Raw genomic sequence first — 22,575 nt, forward strand, 5'->3', positions numbered from 1 at the left:
TGGTATTTGGTGGTTTAATTATCTAAGCATTGCCTTCATTTTGATGCATAAGCAACCTTCCAGTCAAAATTGAGAAGTTTTACACTGTGATGTTTTACTCTGCTTTAAGTGATTTTTTTTTTTTTAATTTTTCTTCCTGGTACTGAAAGATTAAGAATTTTTGGGGACAGAGAGTAGTTTCAGTGCTCACTCATATGTGAGGAGTTAAAGTTCCATTTCAGTTTACTGACTCTGCACAGTGCAGCACACTTACACTTTTCAGCATTCTTGCATAGACACATGACTTGTCAAATATGTACTTTTTGAACTGAAGGAATCTTTAGCAGTAGAAATGTTGGCTGTGCAGACTTCTGGGCCAGCTGTTTTAAAGCTGCTTCTTCCCTTTCTTTCAGACTAAGAGTAATGATGACCTCTTAGCAGGGATGGCTGGTGGCGGCGGAGTGACAATGACCAACGGTGTCAAGGCCAAGAAGAACTCTTGTGTATCAACAGCACCTTCAGCTCCAGGGACAACCATGAACACTCTAGAAAACAAACCCAAAACTATTGCAGGTAAATGGATATATTGATTCTTAAAGGTGGAAGTTGGGGGGCTTTTTATTTTCTTTTAATGTATTGAGGATCCAGGCTGCTTACTGAGCTGCTCAGTAACACCATGATCAAATAACACATCTTCTAAACTATTTTCCTGTTTTTAATAATGTAATTGCTTTTTTGGAGGGTGTTCCTTTTAGTTTTTTTCAGTACTGACTATGCAACTATTGTATAAGATGAAATAATATAATTAATTTAGAAAATGATAGATTTTTCTAAAATTGTCTGTTTAAAAAATCCATGACACAAGCACTAAATCTCGAAGATGAATTGTTACAATGAACATTTTGGATGTTTTGTATTGCTTTACAGAAATAAAGTAGGAGAGCTGTTGAGAAAAATGAAATCATTTAGTGTGTTATTGATATGGATTGAAATAGGTCTTGCCTTCCATTGCTGTGTTTTGGATTCAGTAATGCTTGCAAAGCTGTAAACCATCTGGAAATAAAGGAGTAATGATCTATCTTTATTTTTATGCAGTGAGATGAAAATACAGAAAACAGAAAACACTGAATGTTGGGTTAATGCTTACTTCCAATATTTTCTATGAAATGTATTTAACAGTGTGCTTCAGAAAATCAGCCACTGTGTTGCTGATACAAAGCACACAGCCTGCTGTGACAGACACAGTATTTTAAATTCATGTTCCTAACTTTCAACAAACACACAGGTACAAGTTCCACAGCTAAACGTAGCGCTTCCTCTGGAAATAAAGAGTCCAGCTCTTCCAGAGAGAGGATCCGGGAGCGTTCCCGTCTGAGCCAGAGCAAGAAGCTGCCTCTGGCAGGGCAGGGCCCCGGCGACGCGGGGCTGGCCAAGCGCTCCCGCAGCCGCACCAACCCCGACTCCGACGTCCGCATGAGCAAGTCCAAGTCAGACAATCAGATCAGCGACAGGGCTGCGCTGGAAGCAAAGGTGAACGATCTTCTGACGCTAGCAAAAACAAAAGATGTGGAGATCTTGCATCTGAGAAATGAATTGAGGGACATGCGTGCTCAGCTGGGACTCAACGAAGATCATCTTGAGGGGGATGAAAAATCTGAAGAGAAAGAAGCCATTGTTGTCCATCAGCCAACTGATGTAGAGTCTACGCTGCTCCAGTTACAGGAACAAAACACTGCCATCAGAGAAGAGCTCAACCAGCTGAAGAATGAGAATCGAATGTTAAAAGACAGACTGAATGCTTTGGGCTTTTCTTTGGAACAAAGGCTGGACAACTCTGAAAAGCTCTTTGGCTATCAGTCTTTGAGTCCAGAGATTACAGCTGGCAACCACAGCGATGGTGGGGGCACTCTGACATCTTCAGTGGAAGGTTCTGCTCCTGGGTCGATGGAAGACTTGTTAAGTCAGGATGAAAATACTCTCATGGACAACCAACACAGTAATTCCATGGATAATTTAGACAGTGAGTGCAGTGAAGTTTATCAGCCACTGACATCAAGCGATGATGCCTTAGATGCTCCATCATCTTCAGAATCTGAAGGAGTACCAAGTATAGAAAGGTCTAGGAAGGGAAGCAGTGGCAATGCAAGTGAAGTGTCTGTAGCCTGTCTGACAGAACGGATACATCAGATGGAAGAGAATCAACACAGTACAGCTGAGGAGCTCCAGGCCACGCTTCAAGAGCTTGCAGATCTGCAACAAATAACACAAGAGCTGAACAGCGAGAATGAAAGACTTGGAGAGGAGAAGGTAATCCTGATGGAGTCTTTGTGCCAGCAGAGTGACAAACTGGAGCACTTCAGCCGTCAGATCGAGTATTTCCGCTCCCTTTTGGATGAGCACCACATTTCCTATGTGATTGATGAAGACATGAAGAGCGGGCGCTACATGGAGCTGGAGCAGCGCTACATGGAGCTGGCGGAGAACGCGCGCTTCGAGCGGGAGCAGCTGCTGGGCGTTCAGCAGCACTTGAGCAACACTTTGAAGATGGCAGAACAAGACAACAAGGAGGCCCAAGAGATGATAGGGGCATTAAAAGAAAGGAATCACCACATGGAACGGATCATTGAGTCAGAGCAGAAGAGCAAAACAGCTCTGGCATCTACCTTAGAGGAGTACAAAGCCACAGTAGCCAGTGACCAGATTGAGATGAACAGGCTGAAAGCTCAGCTGGAGCACGAAAAGCAGAGAGTGGCTGAGTTATATTCCATACACAACTCTGGAGATAAATCAGATATACAAGACCTGCTGGAGAGTGTCAGGCTGGATAAGGAAAAAGCAGAGAGCTTGGCCAGTGGTCTGCAGGAGGAGCTGGCACACACCCGCAACGATGCCAATCGATTGCAAGATGCCATTGCTAAGGTAGGGCTTCAAATACCATTGCATCCTAACACCCCATGTACACAATGGCCTACTGGCCTCTGCAGTTCTTTCAGAAGTAAAAGATAATTATGAGCTTAATTGGATTGCAGTAGTGTTAGGACTGATCACTTTCTCTTGACTTTTGTTATGAAAATGATGTCAGCATTTGAGAAAATTATATGGATGTCAGCATTTGAGAAAATTATATGGATACATTGAGCTACAGGGTGACTGTTGTGTTACTTTTAAAAATATTTAAACTCCACAACCTATTTCAGTGTCCAAACTTAAACAGTATTTAAGATCCCGTACTCATTTAGTGCTTAACTTGCACAGCTTCTGCAAGACTTTATGTGCTGATTAGGTTTCGGATCAAAATGTTTATTCCCAGTTCTGTTTTGACCCAAGTATTTCTAATTTATGCAGTAGCTATGTCTGGTAAAAGTATTTACCATAATTTAATATAAAAGCAAGAATCACACAATTTATTTAATAACTTTACATGTGCATTTAAAGGTATATCTTCCTGAAGAGACAGTTTATACCAAATTTAATGTGTGAACTATATATTAGCTGCAAAACAACATGTTAGTCATGATCACTAGCCTGTTAGAATCAACCTTAATTTGGGCTGAAAACCATACTAAGGTGATTTTAATAATTATACGGTGGAGAGTGCTATTAAAATAAAAACCACTGAAGCAGATGACTTAAGAGCAGGGTATTTTGTCTGTTAAACTTGGTGCCTGCCAGCATTGCCCACCCTAAACCACAACCTATTTTCTCTTTTCTCTTGTTTTTCTGACACCCTATTTTATATATATATATATATATATATATATATATATATATAAATAAGTTTATTTTTTAACCCTGTTGGGTTAATGTTCCTGTGCCACTGATCCCAGCCTATTACTTATGTTACACTTTTGTGAAGCAGGATAAAAAAGCTGCTTCCTCTGCTCCTGAACGAGAGAAGTCAACCACTTCTTCCCTTCCCTGTTTTGTTTTTTTTTTCAAAATAATAGTTTGACAGACTCCTCTGAGAACTGCTTCAACTCACTAACACACCTCACACACAAATGTCACACTTGCTTAAGGAAATCACTCATCACACAGGTCCAGCAAGCACTAGAACTGATGTACAAGAGACCAGGTTTTTTCTCTTTTGGCAAGAGAAAGGAAGGGTAAAGAGTTTTAACATTTCCCCTCCACCCTGTCCCTTTTCCATGGCAGCTGGATGTTAAATTGGATCAGCTGCTCATGAAACCTCAGCCTTGGTACAATGGTGGTGTTGCTTCACTTGTATGCAGGGCGCTGCTCTGAGAGTAGCTGGGAATGCTCATTTATCCAGCCTGGGAATATAAAAAAGTTTAACTTTGGCCCAGGAGAAGAGTTGCACTAGAACAATGTATAGGCAAAGACTTTTATTTCTCCTGTATTTGTCTGGTTGCAGAAAGAAATTTTAAGTGTGGTAGTTACAAAACAAAAAGTGTGTTTAATATGCAACTGAGATTTATTCTTCTTTAGGTTGAAGATGAATACAGAGTGTTCCAAGAAGAAGCCAAGAAACAAATTGAGGACCTCAATGTGACTCTAGAAAAGCTTCGGACAGAACTGGAGGAAAAAGAGACTGAGAGGAGCGACATGAAAGAAACCATCTTTGAGCTGGAGGATGAAGTAGAGCAGCACCGTGCTGTGAAGCTTCATGACAACCTCATCATATCTGATTTGGAGAGTAAGTGGTATGCATTTCTCTTGAGAGAAAGGATTATTTAAGGAAAGCTCAAGTAGAACACTGTAATATTGAAAATATTTTTACTTGTCGTTTGTATGTCTGAATTCAAGTCAGAGGAGGTTTTGCAGAGTCCTTACACACTGGGGGAAGAAAAAAATCAAGTTGGCTTAGCTTTTCCAGACCCACTTAGTAGCTGCTGTGGGAATAAAACCTATGACTAGAGAACAAAAATGAAATCTGCTAATACTGTTTTCAAGTTGTTCTTCAAAGTAGAGAAACATGTGGTAGAAACCATGTTTACTGTGTACCTGTCTAGCTCTCTGTGCCTTAGTTCCCTCTCTGATCTTGGAGACCTGCTCAGACATTCCTACCACGGGCTGGAATTCTGCAATTAGCCTCCATCTAATTAAGAGCACGGGCAACTCTACCCTGGCAAGCTGTATTTGCACAGTGCTGCTTAGAGGATTTACATATCTGTTAGTCTTCCATGTTATTCAAAGATGAAACAAGATAGCAAAAAAAACAAAGCATGATTCCTTCTAACAACAAGGGAAATATTCATAGAAAGGGCTTTTAATTGCTCTGCTATCAAGAAAAGTTGGTGTCTTAAGCAAGGTAAATTGCTTATTCAAGCTCAGTATCTTCAGACATGGCTGTGAGTGTTGTTTCCCTAAGCAACCCTTCTTTATCTTGAAAGGCAGTCACTGCTTCTCTTTACAAAATAGTTTTAACTGTTTATTCTGATTTTTTTTTCCATTTCTGTGCAAAAAGACAGTAATTTTGGAGCAAAGACTCAAAAAGGTTGAACAGTTTTCTACTTGTTTTTTTTTGTCCATTAACTGAAATACACTCATGCAGGAAGCAGCACTGTAGTCAAGTGGATATTTGGGTTTCTGCCTAGCAATACCTCATCACAAGGCAGCTCTGATTTTTAGATGCTTCTGCTTTGTGAGTACAAACCAGCTCTCAGATTTTTAATTTTGACTGGCGAAAATTCGGGCAGGCAAACCTCTGCCAGGGGAAAAATTCTCAAGAAAAACTGCAAAAGTCTGTGTTACTCATTGATCTTGGAAAATTCACGTGGACCAGCCAATGTCCTGACGTGATCCTTAGGATGGAGCAAGCTGTTGTGTTAGTTCTGTGCTGGAAGGAGAGTGGCATCTAGTGGCAGTAAGAGAGGATGGCACACGAGGAATTCCATAAACTTTAAAAACTGCTTTTTTCTGACAACTTGAAAACTCTGTTGATTTTGGGTTCATAGTTAAACCTCTTACAGGAGTTTTTTCGTGGTAGTCTCTAAGTAGTGGCAACATAGGACATAGTGAAAAATCTGGGACTTTGAGGTAGTACATACAGCATTTAAAAATAGACTTCTACATACAAAAGGGAAAATTAGAACTTAAAAATTTTACTAAAGACAGACTTTACACTTAGGAGAAAGATGCCTCATAGATGAGGTGGTGAGTGTTCATTCCATGTAATGATCAATCAACACAAATAGTAATGTAGAAATGGGAAACACTCCAAGCACGTAGGGCATGCTTCACTGTGGGCTTTTCAAACACCAAGAGAGGCACAAGGAACCTCCAGTGGAACATTTTTCACATTAATCTGGGTATTGAACTGTCACATTTGAGCTGTAAACATGTCTGCCTGCAGAAACAGGGATCTCTTTGATGGTGCAGCAGGATGCAAATTGCATTGCTGAAAAGCACACAGGATGTTCCTGACATGCAGCCAGATGTGCTGAGAGCTGCAGTCACTGCAGCTGAGCTCCTCACTGCTGGATGAGGAGTTGTAAGCACAGTGTTTAAAGGGCCTGCAGGGGGAACCTAGGGAGGAGCAGCTGAGGGCACCTGGTTTGTTCAGCCTGGAGGACACTGAGGAGTGACCTCACCGTGGTCTTCAGGCCCTGCTCTGGGACTGGTGACAGGACTTGAGGAAATGGCTGGAGCTGAGTCAGGGGAAGTTTAGGTTGGATACCAGGAAAAGGCTCTTCACCAGAGGGTGGCTGGGAACAGGATCCCCAGGATGGCCCCAAGCCTGCCAGAGCCCAAGGAGGGTTTGGACAATGCTCTCAGGCACAGGGTGAGATTGTTGGGGTGACCTGTGTAGGGCCAGGATTGTGACTCGATAATCCTGGTAGATCCCTTCCAACTGAGGATATTCTAAGATTCTATTGTATGTAAAAATAAGAAATGCTAAAATAATCAGTGTTTTATATCCTCCATGCTGTGCTGAGCTGAAACAGGCAGTGGGGAAGGAGGAAGGGAGGGAGGGAGGAAGGAAGGAAGGAAAGAAAGAAAGAAGGAAGGAAGGAAGGAAAGGAGGAAGGGAGGGAGGAAGGAAGGAAAGAAAGAAAGAAGGAAGGAAGGAAAGAAAGAAAGAAGGAAGGAAGGAAAGAAAGAAAGAAGGAAGGAAGGAAGGAAGGAAGGAAAGAAAGAAGGAAAGAAGGAAGGAAGGTAGGTAAGTAGGTGGGGAAGGCTGACACTGCACTAGATGGCGTGTTCCCTCTGGCTTTCACTCCTGATCCCAAAAACTTTGAGCAGTCAGGTAGCCCAGCTGTCACATGAGTCATCTGCAGTAACTAAGTGGGAAACAGAAACCTGTTATTCTCCCAAGCAGTTAATAAGAGTTTGTGAGGAAATTTTTGCCCAAAAAGTTTGACTCCTGATGTGCAGAAAATGTGTATTTGTGGGTTAGCTTACCACTTCTCAAAGGTTTCTTCTGAAGCACAAAAATAATCATTGCTTGTTCTCTTAGCACAGGTGCACATAGGTTCTCCTAGTCTGTAAGTAAAAGTCAGTAAATTTTTAGGACAAGTGTAGGTGAGCTAGAAGGTGGATATTTTTAATGTTCAATGAATAGTTCTTTTATGGAGCTGACAGTGTTAGTTTTAATTCTGCTATATTTCGTTTGAAAAGGATCTTGACAGCAGTTATGAAATCAAATGTTTGCTTTACCATATTTAGGCCTTTTCTAACAAAGTGTTGGAAAAGTCAATAGGATGTTCATTTTTGGTACCTTTTTTAACATTTTTAGTTTTGTGACTAATGGCAGACCCTTAAAAAGTCACCTTTCTTGCTGTACAGATGTATTGTCTTACATGATGAGCTCAGAAGCAAGATTGGTCTACAAATTGCCTGAGCTTTGGTATTTGTGCCCAGTGCCTGTTCCTTACAGAAGGAATCTCTAGTTCTTACACTGCTCTGTGTATTTGTGGTTGTTTTGGGATAGCCATTTCTATGCTAAAGAACCAAAATGCTCTCCCAGCGTAAGGCATGCCTGTGAAACCAGTACAAAAACTGGGAGAGTGTCCATTGTGGAATTGCCTGTGGCAGAATTACTTGATTTAGTGTCCCTTCCCAGGAATTGTCATGTCATTTTTCCTGAAACTACTGCACATGAATATTGTTAATATTTTTTCTCCAGAAACTATTGAAATTATACAGTTGAATGTTGATATTCATTTTTATTTCATAGTGATAAATTCTAACTGCTAGTTATAATATAATTAGTAAAAATTGCAGATACAGAACATTGTGATACCTTTTCTCTGGTAGCCTTACAAAACTCTTCCTCCCACCCCCAGCCCTAACTATAAGAATTTTCTTTACCATTTGTAGTCTGCATGTTCCATAATCTTTTTTTTTTTCTGCCTCTTAGGTAGAGGCAAGGTCTTGTCAAACTGTGGCTTAAATCAATATAATTTTCTGAAATGTAGATGTAATTGGATCCTGCAGTCAAAACACGAGCTTGCTGATTTGCCATTTTTAATTATCCTGTTCATTCATCAGAAGAGTCTCCTTGTTCTTCATTTACCCTAATGTGTAGTTACCTTTTCTTTTATCTCAGTCTCCTTTGTTGTCTGTGATCATTGAAGAAGGAGACTGGATAGAGGTGGAAGTACCTGTCCTACCACACTGAAACTTCAGGCAGTGGAGGTGGAAAGGGTTTGTGTGTGTTTGAGAAGAATGTGGAGTTTACAGGGATGCAGAAAGGAAAGGGGCCACATGGCAGCCTCTACCTGTTTTGACTACTTGAATTTTCAGGCTGTAGCTGGTGGAACAGGTGAAATCACTTACATTACTCATAATTTCTCACTGCATTTCAAATTCAGTTGCAGTTTGGTGGGGGGGGTATTTTTAGTCTCCTTGGCTTGATTGGGGAGGAGAGAGCACTGTTTCCAACAACTGCTCCAAACTGCTCTGTATTATTTATGTACCTGCAGAATATCCAGACCATTGTGTTTTACTTCAAAGCATAAATACACTAAAATTTAATGATGCGTTTCATAACTCACAGAAGCTCAGAACAATGGCACTACACAAGCTTTAACTGGGTGCATTTATGGTTTCTGGTTTGTGGTTATTTTTAGATAGCTTGCTTTTAGTAGTACCGCAAATTTTGTTTTTAAAAACATTTTTTCTTTGAACTGTTTTAAAAGTGAGAATGAACCTTGACTTGATTTATTCCAAAATGTATTTAAAGGAAAAGGTGGGGGGAGCAAATTTTATAACTTTGGCCTAAAGCCGGCCTCCTAGTTCTGAATTTAGCTCAAACAAGTTGTGTATCAAGAGTCAAGCTAAAAATTGGAGGGCTTTGCTTAAGTATCATGGCAGCATGAGATGTGAGTGGCCCACCCTGTAGCTTATCTTCAAAGCTTAAAGATCAGCTGGGTGCAACTTAAAATGGGCAGTTTTACAAGGAGGAGATAAATACAGAAGTATCTGTCTATTTTTTCTGTTCCAACTTTTCCAAGTTCGAAAGGTTATTGTGTTTTCAGACCAGCTGAGGTTTCATTTTTATGATTCTTGTAAAGAAATTAACTGTGACTTAAAAAGTCCCTGTACTTGGGGCTGTTGAGGAAGGTTTTGTGTACTGAACAGCCTAAATGTTGTGTTGTAGAAAGAGCATTGCTAATGTACAGGAAAAATATTTGTTGGGATAATGAACCTGAACAAAAAAATGCATTTAGTCACCTTCTCCATCATTTTTACAGTTTTTACAGTCACACAATGCAACAGAAATAAAACATCCTAGAATGCAAGGATCAGTGAAGTGACACAATGATTAGAAATTTCTGCTGCTTCATTAGTTGCTTAGTTTTGAGAATGGAGTAATCAATCACATGCTCCTGGTGCATTGAATAAAGTCCCAAATGAAGAATAATTGCAGCAGCCAGTCTGTCAGACGCCACACACTGCTGCTGGTCAGGCTGGGCACCCTGCTGCGTGGCTGCTGACAGATTTAGGGACCCTCTCTCTCATAACACAAGCTCACAGGCTGTTTGGCCTTTTGCTGTAAATATAGTTTGCTTTGACCTCAAATAGTAGCTCGATAGACAAGAATGTCAGATTCTTGGGGACACGAGTTCAGTTTTATCCCTGTGGAAGGCAGGGCTGAGAGTGTTATGTCAGCTGCTTGGTGGCAGGAATTAAACTGTGAATAATCAAAAGGCTTCCTGTGGCTGCAGCTTATGTTTGAGGAGGGGAAACCCCCAGACATCCATGTTTTTAGGATCTTTTCATGTTAAATTGCCTACCTTCTTTACTTGGCTCTTTGCTACTGCTTTGTCATATTAGTATTGTGATTTGGGATTTGTATAAGAATTGAGTTTGCTTATGCTGCTCCCCTGTACCTATTAACACCCTCTGGCAAATGATTCCCTCTCCTACTGTGTTTCTTCAGATGTCTTTGGTTATAAAAACGTTTTCTCTGATTAAGTCTTCAAAAACATTTGCAGGTCTTTTCAGTTATTCATTTTTAAGTAGATAAATCCCTGACTAAGATCTTACAGGGAATTTAACTTTTTTTCCAGATACAGTTAAAAAACTTCAGGATCAAAAGCATGACATGGAAAGAGAGATCAAGAATCTTCACAGGAGACTCCGGGTAGGTAAAAACCAAAAAAGTCAATAAATTGTCAGCTTAGAATGTCTTAAGACCAGCTTATGAAATTGTGAAAAGATAATATCATTAGATACAATGCCAATAAAATGATTGTTTCTGAAAGACAGGCATCATGGGACTATATTTACTGACCTACAGACACTAAACAATGCTAAAAATTTCTCACTGTCACAAAGATATGATGTTGGGCTTAGAAGAAAACGTTCCTGTGTATTTTGATGTGGAGTTTAATATTAAATATTTTTCTTCTCTACTTTGAATATTTTGTCTCCAGAAAAGAAACTCATGACTTCAGTTTATCTTGTGAGTTAGGCTGTGCCTAACACTGAACAAGTGCCTGTGTTGTTCCTGTAAATAATTTCCTTTAACAGCATAGGAGAACTACGAATAATAAAGGTAACTTTGATTTTGAACTTCCCAATTGGTGCTTCAGGAGGAGTCGGCAGAATGGCGCCAGTTCCAGGCAGACCTGCAGACCGCAGTGGTCATTGCCAACGACATCAAGTCCGAGGCGCAGGAGGAGATCGGGGACCTGAAGCGCCGACTGCACGAGGCACAGGAGAAAAACGAGAAACTCACCAAGGAGCTGGAGGAGATCAAGTCACGCAAGTATGCACATAACAACAGGGACACGTGGTCTCTTTTCCAGGGAAAGGGCAGTTTGGAATCCAGTTTCTTAATTCTTGAGGCTCCAGAAGTTTGTAAATCCTCTCACTGAGGAGCTGGATTTCAGCAAGCTCCTTTCTGTTGTCATCATATCGCAGGGGTTCCATGCTGTTGTCTCCTTATCACAAAAGTTTCACAGCTACTTGGTGTTTCTCCTGGGCAGCTCCTCAGAGCCCTGGCTCTTTCACAAAGCAGCCACCCCACTCTTTTATAGCACTCTTCTTCTCACTGGTTATAGCTGTGGCCTGTTAAAGTCAGGCTGTTCCTAATCTTTGATAATGCAACTCCTTAGGCCTAAGATTACTTTCTACACTGTCTTTATTTTCTTATATTCTATCCCCCTACAACTTTCAGCATTTTACAACTGCAATATTTGTTCCTTTGTACTGTATACTTAATCCACCCAAGGTTTTACAAAACCAAGTTGGAGTGGAGGATTTTTCCAGTTTAACAGCTCAAAATTATTTGGCTTCCCACAGTGTGAAAAACAAGCAGTGTTAGCTTTTCTGTACCATCATTAATGTTTCTTTATTAGCTGTCAAGGCTTTTGGTGTGGTTAAAAACACAGCTGGGTTTTTACCTGAGAAGAAACCTTCATCTAGTTCTGCATGTAACTTATACTGTTTTCTTTCCACTGATAATTAGAAGTGCTTTCTGTATAAAAACAAAAATAATTCCAATTGTGACGTGTTGTGGCTTGAATTAAGTGCTCCAGATATTTAGAAGCTGAGTTATATGTCTTTCAGAAGTAATAAACTCCTCAAATAGGAACATCTTGGACAGCACCATTTGAATCCTGACTACATTGTCTCTAGGGGTCAGATCTGTATATAGCTTACAGTAATGATGCTTGTGATGTGTATATATAAAACAATTGTTTTCTGCATGGATGGAAATTTGGTGAGATTTACATTACATTTAGCCCAGCATCTAGTAGGATAGGAGATCCTTTCACAGGCTGTGAAACTTGGGGAAAAGCTAATGCTGCCTAAAGATGTGTACCAGAAACATATTCTTACCTCCTTAGTATTAAATTGTTTTCCATTTATTCAAGTGGAAAAAAATTCTCCCCTCTGAGATGATTATTTTCATGTGGAATGGTGAAATCCTTAAGTCTCAATTTTTTCCATCTGTGTGTGTGAGTAGGAGTAGGAATTAAGCCTTATATGAAATATTGATTTGATAGACTTTTTTTACCAGATGCTGAGCTCTGCTGCTGACAAATAGTAAGAAATTACAGTGAAAATTTGGGTTGATAACCTATTTCTGAATTACAGTGGAAAGAAAACTAGGTTCATGTAATGACCTATTTGGACCATAGATTTTAATTCAGCTTCAATTTGTGCTGATTTTTTTTAAGCCTTTGCACGTTAAAATGTTTTTTAAATACCCTAAACGAGCAGCACATTGACTTCAGGCAGGAAGAAGAACGTGGTCGAGTGTACAATTACATGAATGCAGTGGAGAGAGATTTGGCAGCTCTGAGACAAGGCATGGGCCTGAGCCGCCGATCCTCCACCTCCTCGGAGCCGACCCCCACTGTGAAAACGCTCATCAAGTCCTTCGACAGTGCCTCCTCCCAAGGTGGGTCCCAGCAGCTGCCCCAGGCTGCCCTCTGCCTGTGCTCCTCTGATGGCTCACAGGAAATCTGCTTTATCCTGTCCTGGCTGAAACAAACCGACCCAGATTGCAGCACGGATTGTTCACTGCACTTCATGCAAGCATCCTTTTTTGTCTTGTCTTTATTTCTCTCTTTGCTGTAGCATTGCCAGTGACTCATATGCTGGATGCTTTGATTCAGTGCTCCTGTATATTAGAAATACATAAACACATATGACACACATAATTATAGCTGGGAGCACAGCTGATTTCAGCCTGATTATTAAAATGTGAACTTAATGTTCCAAATTAAGCATTTTAAAAGCCATGTAATAGCTAGAGCTGAGTTTATTTCTTTTAATAACTTATATCTTATACTCAGAGCTCTGATGACAGATAAAAGTAAGATCCAGCCAGTATCACCTATTGAAAGATATAGGAGATGTTTTCTAAAATGAAAGGAGTCTCACTCTTGAGACAATGGACTTTACTATTACTCTATTTGTGGGAAGAAGTGGTGCTCTTCTCCATAGATCACCAGAATAAGGAGTCCAAGTAATTATTCTGAAATGAGAAACCCTTGGGTTTCACCTTTAGCTGCATGTGAAACCTTGTGTGAATTAAAGTATTTCCCTTGCCAGGTCCTTGAGTTTTGACTTTCGTGTCCAACAAAGTCACCCTAAGTTTAATGTATGAAGGCTTGGTGTGAAGCAGACTAAGGTAGCAGAGCCAGTCCAGTACTGTGCACAGCAAAGCTGCTTTCCACTGCTTAGAACCAGGAGGTTTCAGATACAGAGCCATCTCTGTTATTGAATCATTCTGTAAATGCTTCTATTTCCATGCTTGCTTGTTTTCTTCACAGGTATTTACAGGTTTATACTTTTCTAGTGTTAGTTTAGAAGGTGTTTTTTGTGTGTTACTGGAGGAAGGTGCTTTCTTGCCAGAGTTAGTTTAGTTAAATGATAAAACCTCTCTCCCTTCTTTGGAATCTTTTATTTCGAGCTAATATCTGCCTTCTACCTCAGCATTCATGTCTAATCATGTTGTTTAATCATCATCATGTTGTTTAATCATCAGATCACTGATTCACCAATTTAGAATTTTTCTGTTTTCATACATTTCTAAAAATGTTACTTGTTTAATCCCAAAATTTAAGGTATATAATAATCTAGTGGTGGTGGACTTTGATTAGAAGCTAGAAAAGAGAAGCAGGTGATATAGTTGATCTTTCTTGTATTACCAGCAGAGCCAGGAGCCTGCTGCTATCTCTTTAATTGTCTGAAGATCAGAGAGCTAGTGATGCCATGATTTACATCTGCCAAGGTAATAGTATCCTGCACCTTAGCCTTGTCCACCCCCAGCCAGCTCAGGCTTTTACCATGGATGATAGAAAGACAGCAAATGAAGGTAATTGCAGGGGAGTAAATGTGTAGGCATACTTTCAAATGACTTTTCAGTCAATTGCTAATTGAAATTCTGAGAGTGTGATCTGGTAAAACTGGTAATGTAAAGTGAGGGTTGGCTTTAGCAGTCTCCTGTTGCACTGCAGAACAGTGTCATGCTCACCATGGCTTCCTTTCCATGTTCCTCCTAGTTCCAAGCCCTGCTGCTGCCACAATTCCTCGCACTCCACTGAGCCCAAGCCCCATGAAAACTCCCCCAGCTGCTGCTGTATCCCCTATGCAGGTGGGTGTTTTATGACTGCACTTAATCCTTCTCTGTGAAGAAGATTGTGTGAAACTACAGGTGGTGACATACAAATATTGGCTGACTTGCTGGGGAAATAATGATAAAATGTTGCCTTAAGTAAGTAATTACTAAACTGTTCAGTCTAACAAGTGTTTCACTGAGAACCACGTTGGAAACTTGGAAGTTCTTGTTAAATATTTGCAACCATTGCTATTCCTGTGCTGTTAAAAAGCGTGAGAGGAAGACTTTATTTGCATTCCTTAGTTTTAGAGTTCAGTTTGTCAGTTCTTAGTCCTGTGCCTGGCAGGGAAACAGCAGTAATCCCCTTTGGCAGTGGGCTAAGGACTATCAGCAGTGATCAGTGTAAATTCATCTTTCAATGCAGGATTGAAATAATTGCAGATTTCTGCTCTTTGTTCATTTTGCACTGGCAGAGTTTGGCCAGTGGGTGATGGTGCTGTGTGTTTTGTGCTGTCCCCTCTGAAGCTTTGTGCTTTGGCTCAGCTGCTGCAGCAGCAGCCTGGGTGCGCTGAGATGGCATTGTCAGGACTCTGATGTTCAGCTTTGTAGATCTTTGCTGGCTTTATTATCTCACTTGCTGTGAAGTGAGATTTTGGCAGAAGCCAGCAAGTTTAAGGACCAAGCAGGTGGGACCAGATTAATAAAGAAAAGTCAAAGAATGTATGTTGTTTTACTCCTTTAATATCCATAATTCTCCTGTTGCCTTCAAGATATTGCTATCCCAAAGTTCCAAACTAGATTTTCACTGTAGGTCAGTGTAATGATTTGGTAATACATTCTCTCTGCCTGAACTGAGGACTCTGCAGCCATATTAGCTTTTAGTCCTCAAGGAACAATACCTGGAACAGACTGACGGTTCTCCTGTTCTCAGACTAGTGCAGCCTTTATTCATTTAAGAGTGAATTTCATGAAACAAATAGATAGCCTTAAAGCAAAGAGAAAGAATTAAAGGGTTTCTTGGGAGAGCTTCTGCTTCTTCTTGTGGTTCAGTCACTCTTGACAGCAGTTCTCTAAATTAGTTAAATGTGACGAGTTTGCTGACAGATGCTTTGTTCCTATTGATCTGGCTTTATATTTCTGTTTATTTCTGCACTCTTGGAGGAGGAGGCAAACTTAATCTCCTGTTCCAAAGGGCTGAACCAGACCTTTGGCAGACAGAAGACTTCTTGGTGAAGCCTAAGGCTTATCTCACTTTATTTATCTGTAAATTAACCATGAACCAAAGTAATCTCTTAGAATACTGCAAAGCTGCTCAGGTTTACAGCTCTTGTTTGATGTTCTTGATCTGCCAGAATTACTTGAATTTTGAATTCAACTTCTGGTATAGACCCAAGTCATTAACAGCTGGATACTCATTAGTGGGAAACATTGCCTGAAAAACAAAGGGAGGGGTGTGTAAATAAAAACAGCTTCTATTGTCTTTCTGAAGATAGGTGGTTTTCTTCAAAGTGCTTGTAATTATCCAGAAGGCAATTGGGTTTCATGACCTCAGTTATGTGAATATTTTCTGCTCAAGAGAGAAGGGGTTGAGTTTTCTTTATTTTCATATTGCTGCCTCATTTTCTACTGTTGCATTCTATGTAATTTTTTTTAACATTTTTTGTTTGTTCTCTCTTACAATTGAAAAGCAAGATTTTAATAAGTAATCACTATGTGAGCTGACCTATTGGCTCCCACATTATAGAAGTCATCTATGGTTTAAGGTCTTTGAGGAAAGGTGGATCTCTGTATGGCTGTGTTATCTCTGTTGCAGTGTTTATTATCATTAATTTCTGTTCCTCTTAAATGCTGTCACAGGGGAAATATTTACATGGGCACCTACTGAGAAACTGGCACAGTGTTGATACTTCCACAAAATGGATTGGTTGCAAAAAACATTGTCCAAGTACAGATGAATCAACCATGTGCTTTGTCTTTGGACTGTGAAATGAATTTCCTCAGTCTTGAAGAGTTTTTGTTTGCTTGGTTTGTTTTTCTTTACAGCTGTGTGTATGTGTAATGAGATAGATTCTTGAATATATTTTGAAACTCAAAACAAACAAACAAAACCCTTTCTGGCTTCAAGTCCAAGCCTGCAGTGGAGCATAGATGTGTTTTACTATGGCTCTTAACAGCACTGCAAAGCAATTTAGGAAGAGAGGTATGAAGAGAATGCTCTTCAGAATGTGAAAACAGCCCTGCTGGGTTACCCAAAGCTTAGCTGGTCTGGTATGCCACTGGGAGTGACCAAAGCACATGCCTAGGGAGGAACATAAGGACAGTGGAGCATATCTGCTGCTTTCCCTGGGTACTTCCATTTTCTGTTTTGTAGCTGGAGGACTCTCTGAAGCAGATGTGGTTTCAGATTTACAGGTTACCATTGAATGTCCTGTTACAAACATGGTTTCAGATTTACAGGTTGAATGTCCTGGTACAAACATGATTTCAGATTTACAGGTTACCATTGAATGTCCTGGTACAAACATGGTTTCAGATTTACAGGTTACCACTGAATGTCCTGGTACAAACATGGTTTCAGATTTACAGGTTACCATTGAATGTCCTGTTACAAACATGATTTCAGATTTACAGGTTACTATTGAATGTCCTGTTACAAACACGATTTCAGATTTACAGGTTACCACTGAATGTCCTGGTACAAACATGGTTTCAGATTTACAGGTTGAATGTCCTGTTACAAACATGGTTTCAGATTTACAGCTTACCATTGAATGCCCTGTTTTGATTTGAGCATGTGAACTTCCAGGGTCCAAGCAATTTAATGTCAAAGCCTTCCTATATCTTAACTGGTCAATATGTGAAGAACTGTTTGTTCTGCAATTGCCACGTGCAGGTGCACTGGCATGAAGTGCAAAGTGATCAGGAAGAGGTCCCTGGATACTGGTGATGGTCATGTTTCCTTCCATAGCTGACAACAGACACAAGGAGGACGAGTCAGAAGCCAAATATTTGGAGTTGAAGTGATTAGTTCATCCTGCCATAGTTCTGTTTGAAATTTAAAGCATCTCCCAGACACCTGTGCACTGCTACATGGATGAAGGCAGGTGAAAATAGATAAACATCAGTTGGTCCATGTTCCTCTGGTTTGCAGTGCATCAGTCCCTGTGTTACTGCTGGTAGCTGTGAGATTTGGAATTAGGAACTAAACAGTGCAAGGGAGCCCTGTCTGCAGTGCCAACAGGAACAGAGACAACCAGTTTGTTTTATTGCAAAGAGACAAGAGCAATATACAGCAAATTGTCAGCTGAGTGATACAGGCACTTTCTGACAATTTCCATAAAGGAGAATTGGTTTTAAGGGATAAATGTATATGTTTATCCAGCTCTGTACATATCCCTGTTTCTTGGCTGAAGCTCTGTAGTGCCAGTCCCAAAGCTAACCAAAATTAAATATTTTTATTTTAGCCTCATATTTTAGCTGTTTCCTGGGGTGGGGAGATGCATTGAAATGGCTCACTTTGGTACAGTTCATATCCTTTAGTTAGGAAATGCTTGGGGTTTTTTTAAGTAGGTGGTGTAAGTGTGAAATGGCAGCTCTTAGGGGAAGCTGTTGTGGCATTTCTGTGCATGGCTCACAGTCACTTTCACCTGCACATTTAAAGATATAATCTTTGTGTGTGTGTGCAGGACATTGGGTGTATGAAGTGATGAAATTCTTCATGCTGTACTTTGGCAGTTGTTCTCTCCATTTGGTTTCTGGCACAAAAGCATAGCTCCAGTTTGACCCTAAGTGATGAATAAGTAGCCCTGTAATCCTGCCTGTGCTATGGGGTGCTGTGAAGTATATACTCATTTTAATCACAGTTCTGCATTTGGCTGTCTTGCCTAGATAATTTGGTGTGAGAAACATCTGACCTTTATTATTTTATGAAGATAAGACTCATTTACCCTTGGGCCAGATGGAGACCTGAAAGAGTTTTCAGGATAAACACATTAGTGGACTGATTATGATTAAATATTGGAATCTAATAGAAAGGACAGGATGAATAAAGAATGAACTGTAATTTGCAATAGGCTTTTTGAAATGATTAATTTGAAATAATTGTGGGCGATCCTCCATGAGTCTTCAGCAACTAAATCTGTTTCAGTAACTCTGAGGGTAATTATTGCTTTGTACAATTCACTGTGTGAGACTAAAATGCTTATTTTAGTCCTTTTCAGTGCTTACTGAATTGTGTGTACAAGTCTGAACACAGCTGTGATCTTGTGCTTGCTAAAAGCCATATATTGCCAAATATTTATATAAAACTTGAAAACTAAATGCTCAATTCATAGCTCTTTGAAGGAGAACAAAAATTGAAGTGACTTGAGAAGGCAAAAAAAAAATTTTATGTATTATTACATCTTCGACAAATAATAAAATGTGTCTCTCCATTTGTTCCCTGAGCATCTCAGTTAAATATGTGGGAACAAAAGCTCTTGACATTCTGAATAAACCCCATTTTTTCAGTGGTGTTTTTCTTATCAAAGAGTGCTTTGGGTCACTGTACCCATTGCACCATTCTCCCAGATTTCCAGGAAGAGGCACAAAGCTGTGAAGGCTTATGTTAATAACACAGATCATGCACTAAAACCTTGGCTTTGTATAGGGGGTTCTGTGGGTTTAAATAAACACATCAAGTTTAACCAGAACAGGTTTGTTCAAACAAAATAGAAATGAAGGTGAGAATTAATATAGAAACTGCAAGACCATTCACAGCCATAATTTTTAACATTGGTCTGAGGAACAGGACTCAGCTTAAAGAAGTGAATGTTGCAGGATCAAGGCATAGTCAGATTGGCAAAAGGTTTTTAAAGTAAAGAAGGAAAAAATTTCAAAGGTTCCTTTATTGTTGTAGTTCTATAAAATTAGTAATAATGTCATATCTGAATTTCTAAAGCTAATTCTGCAATTCCATATTTGTTTTTTTTTACCTTCTTGTTATATCTGACAGAAGTATTTTTCCATTTCAGAGGCATTCCATAAGTGGGCCAATCTCAGCTTCCAAACCCCTTGCTACTCTGACAGACAAAAGACCAAGCTATGCAGAAATTCCTGTTCAAGGTACTGATCCAAGTTAATTTAAACTTTGGGTTTAGCATTGCTATTGATAGTTTTTAAAAAAATTACTTAGTATCCAAGGCATTATCATGTTACATACTTTTTATTATCTAAGTATCTTAGTAGATTCATAGACTATCTCATGTTTAAGTTCTTTCTTCTTGTATTTCATCACATAAGGTGGTGTAACAAAGATGCTTTTTTGAATTTCCAACAGAACCACAATTGCATGCTGATAACTTGGTACTATTCTGGCAAGTTTTAGTGTCTGCATAAACTAAGATCACTTGTAAAATCAAGATAAGATAATTTCAGGGACATATCTTGCAGGTGTCTCAGATATTAAAAAACCCAGCCTCTGGGGTTACAGGTTTTTAAACCCCCAAAATGCAACAGAGATGATGGTTGGCATTGTATTGCATGTGAATAATAAAATAAACTAATTAAGTATTGAACCTTCAGCAGCCAGATGAAAAATTGAATGGAATTGAGTGTTGATTTATCTATTTCCCAATATTCCCCTGTTCTGTGAACTTTGTTTTGTCTCTCAAAACACTGTTCACAATGTGCTCTTCCTGTGAGAATGAATGGCTATCATGTGTTGGGTGTAGTTCTCTGATTTATGCCTGCTTTAGGGGCTTTTTGTGTGTAGATGTTTCTCAAGATAATCCCCATATGACTCCAGGCTGAATATTTCCTCTCAATTTGGTATTTCTGAGGTCTGATGTTTTCTAAAGGGTTGGGGTTTTTTGTTTTTTTTCTGTAGCACTTCATAATAGTCTGTATGTGCCAGATTTCCTTCTTGCTTTTGTTGAATCCATATTGAGGCTATTTGTACAATGCAGCTGCAGTTTTAATTTTAGAAACTTTGATATTTTTAGGAATATTGAAATGCCTTTCCAAGAAGATAATACAGGATTCTTTAATTGTTACAGAGTTCAGGGTAAGACATAAGGGTTAGACATAAGCTTAAACACAAAATGAATGGTATGTTTTACATGGCTTTTGTGGTTTTTTTCAAATCAGTGAATGCAGGAGCAGGACTGTGTTCCAAGAGTGAGGGTGCCAGACAGAATTCTTGTTTGCAGCCATACAGATATATTTTTAATGTATCTCTCCAGCAAAGTCACATTTTCAATTAATAAATGGGGTTTCACTTTTCTTAATTCTTATTTCCATGAGGTTTTATATTCAAATTACTGTCATTTAAGTGTTTCTATGTAGGAGTATGTATTTGCAGCTTTTACTTGAAGGAATATTTCATAATAGGAAATAACTTTGATTTGTTGCTATAGAAAACTAATTTTGTTGTAGAATTTTATTGTAGTTTTTTTTTTACTCATTGGTGTTAGGCAGAACTGATCTTGCAATGCAATATGTAAAGGCACCTTTTAGACCCTACTACATGGAGGAGGAAAGGAAAAATGTGTAGTTTTATTTAATAATAAAATGAAAAAAAAAAAACCCCAAAGCCCAAAAATGTCAATCCAACAAACCAGAGAGGAGGAAAAAATAAATCACCTGAGGGATAAAGCAATCTGCTTTACCACTGAGCATTATGAAGGACATATTGAATATTTTTGGCCATGTGCTGAATGGGGGTTCCTTTCTCAGCCTTTTGCTGTAAGGATTTTTTTATGACCAGGGCAAGTGGATTAGCAAGGGGCTTTAGGGCAAAAGGATTCAGGGGCTCATTGGCAATGGGCAATTTTAGGGCTTTTCTATCTCCCAGATAGAGTCACCTGCCCTCCCTAAAACAGCCAAACTTGGGCACTGGTGGGCAATACTGGTGCCTCAGACCTGAATGATACATTTGGGACGTGTAGTAAGGATGATTCCCTCCTCTCTCTTTGTGCAGAGCATTTGCTGAGAGCATCCTCCACCATTTGCTGAGAGCATCCTCCTTTTTGCTTTGGGCAGAAGGATTCAGGTGCTCATGGTGCATTCCTGGTGCACTTCCCTGGCAATGGGCAATTTTAGGGCTCTTCTATCTCCCAGATAGAATCACCTGCCCTCCCTAAAACAGCCAAACTCGGGCCCTGGTGGGCAATACTGGTGCCTCAGACCTGAATGATACATTTTGGACCTGTAGTAAGGATGACTCTCTCCCTTTCCTTTCTCTCTGTGCAGAGCATTTGCTCAGAACATCCTCCACCAGCCGGCCGGCATCTCTGCCCAGGGTCCCTGCCATGGAGAGTGCCAAATCCATTTCAGGTAACACCACAGCTTTTAGGTGATCAGGAAAATGGGGAACTCTCATTTCAGTCATGTACTTACAGGTCTGCTTTGTGACTGGCATAACCCACAAATATTCTTCAGTACTGCTGGACATTTGATGGTAACTTTGATTTTAAAAAAGCCAGACTTGCTAAATACAAATTTATGCAGAGTGTTAGTTTACTATCAAGCAGTATATACTGATGTCTCAGTATCAGCAGGGGCTTCTAAAACCAAATCTTTATTAATTATAGCACAAATAGTGTAATACTGTGAAAATGATGCTTTGTATAATCTAGGCAGAATTGATTTTAGATCAATATTTTTTTTAAATTTGAGTAAATGCTTACAAGTTTTAGGTAGTTTTTGTTTGTAGAAGAACCCAAACTTCTTGTGTCTGGTATTTATAAATTAATGAATGTACTTGCCCCCAGGTAATTAGAAAATAAGTCCCTGGTTTATGTAGAGAGTTGTATCTTTGATTTGCACGAACATGAACAATGGTGATTATTTAAGTATAAAGACAAACCTCATACTTTTAACTGGAAACTCTTCCATGTAGAGAACATGTAACAATTCCAAATTTGGTTTTAGAGAGTACAATGCTTGTGCTTTCATTTGAAACAAAAACTATTTCCTTTGATAAAATGAAGCAAGCTCTGTGGAATGTGGTTGACTGATCTCAGGTCAACATTTGATATTCTTGTTGATGATATTTAATTAATGTCCAGAGCATCACATACATGCCAATTCTTCATTAAAATGAAATGGAAATAAAACAGCTGTCATCTCTA

At 39.5% G+C, this 22,575-nt stretch overlaps 1 protein-coding gene across 1 annotated transcript in view; it reads left to right on the forward strand.

Moving 5' to 3' along the window:
* Window positions 1-22,575, forward strand: part of SPECC1L (sperm antigen with calponin homology and coiled-coil domains 1 like) — a 65,125-nt gene that overhangs the window by 19,462 nt on the left and 23,088 nt on the right. The window contains exons 3-11 of the mRNA XM_036393055.2: window positions 393-552; window positions 1,265-2,898; window positions 4,429-4,636; window positions 10,458-10,531; window positions 10,983-11,158; window positions 12,633-12,799; window positions 14,409-14,500; window positions 19,477-19,567; window positions 21,695-21,778. Of these exons, the coding sequence (XP_036248948.1) occupies window positions 393-552; window positions 1,265-2,898; window positions 4,429-4,636; window positions 10,458-10,531; window positions 10,983-11,158; window positions 12,633-12,799; window positions 14,409-14,500; window positions 19,477-19,567; window positions 21,695-21,778 (2,686 nt within the window). The remainder of the gene's footprint in view (window positions 1-392; window positions 553-1,264; window positions 2,899-4,428; window positions 4,637-10,457; window positions 10,532-10,982; window positions 11,159-12,632; window positions 12,800-14,408; window positions 14,501-19,476; window positions 19,568-21,694; window positions 21,779-22,575) is intronic.

This window comes from Molothrus ater, chromosome 18 (assembly GCF_012460135.2).
Source record: "Molothrus ater isolate BHLD 08-10-18 breed brown headed cowbird chromosome 18, BPBGC_Mater_1.1, whole genome shotgun sequence".
Classification (NCBI taxonomy): domain Eukaryota; kingdom Metazoa; phylum Chordata; class Aves; order Passeriformes; family Icteridae; genus Molothrus; species Molothrus ater.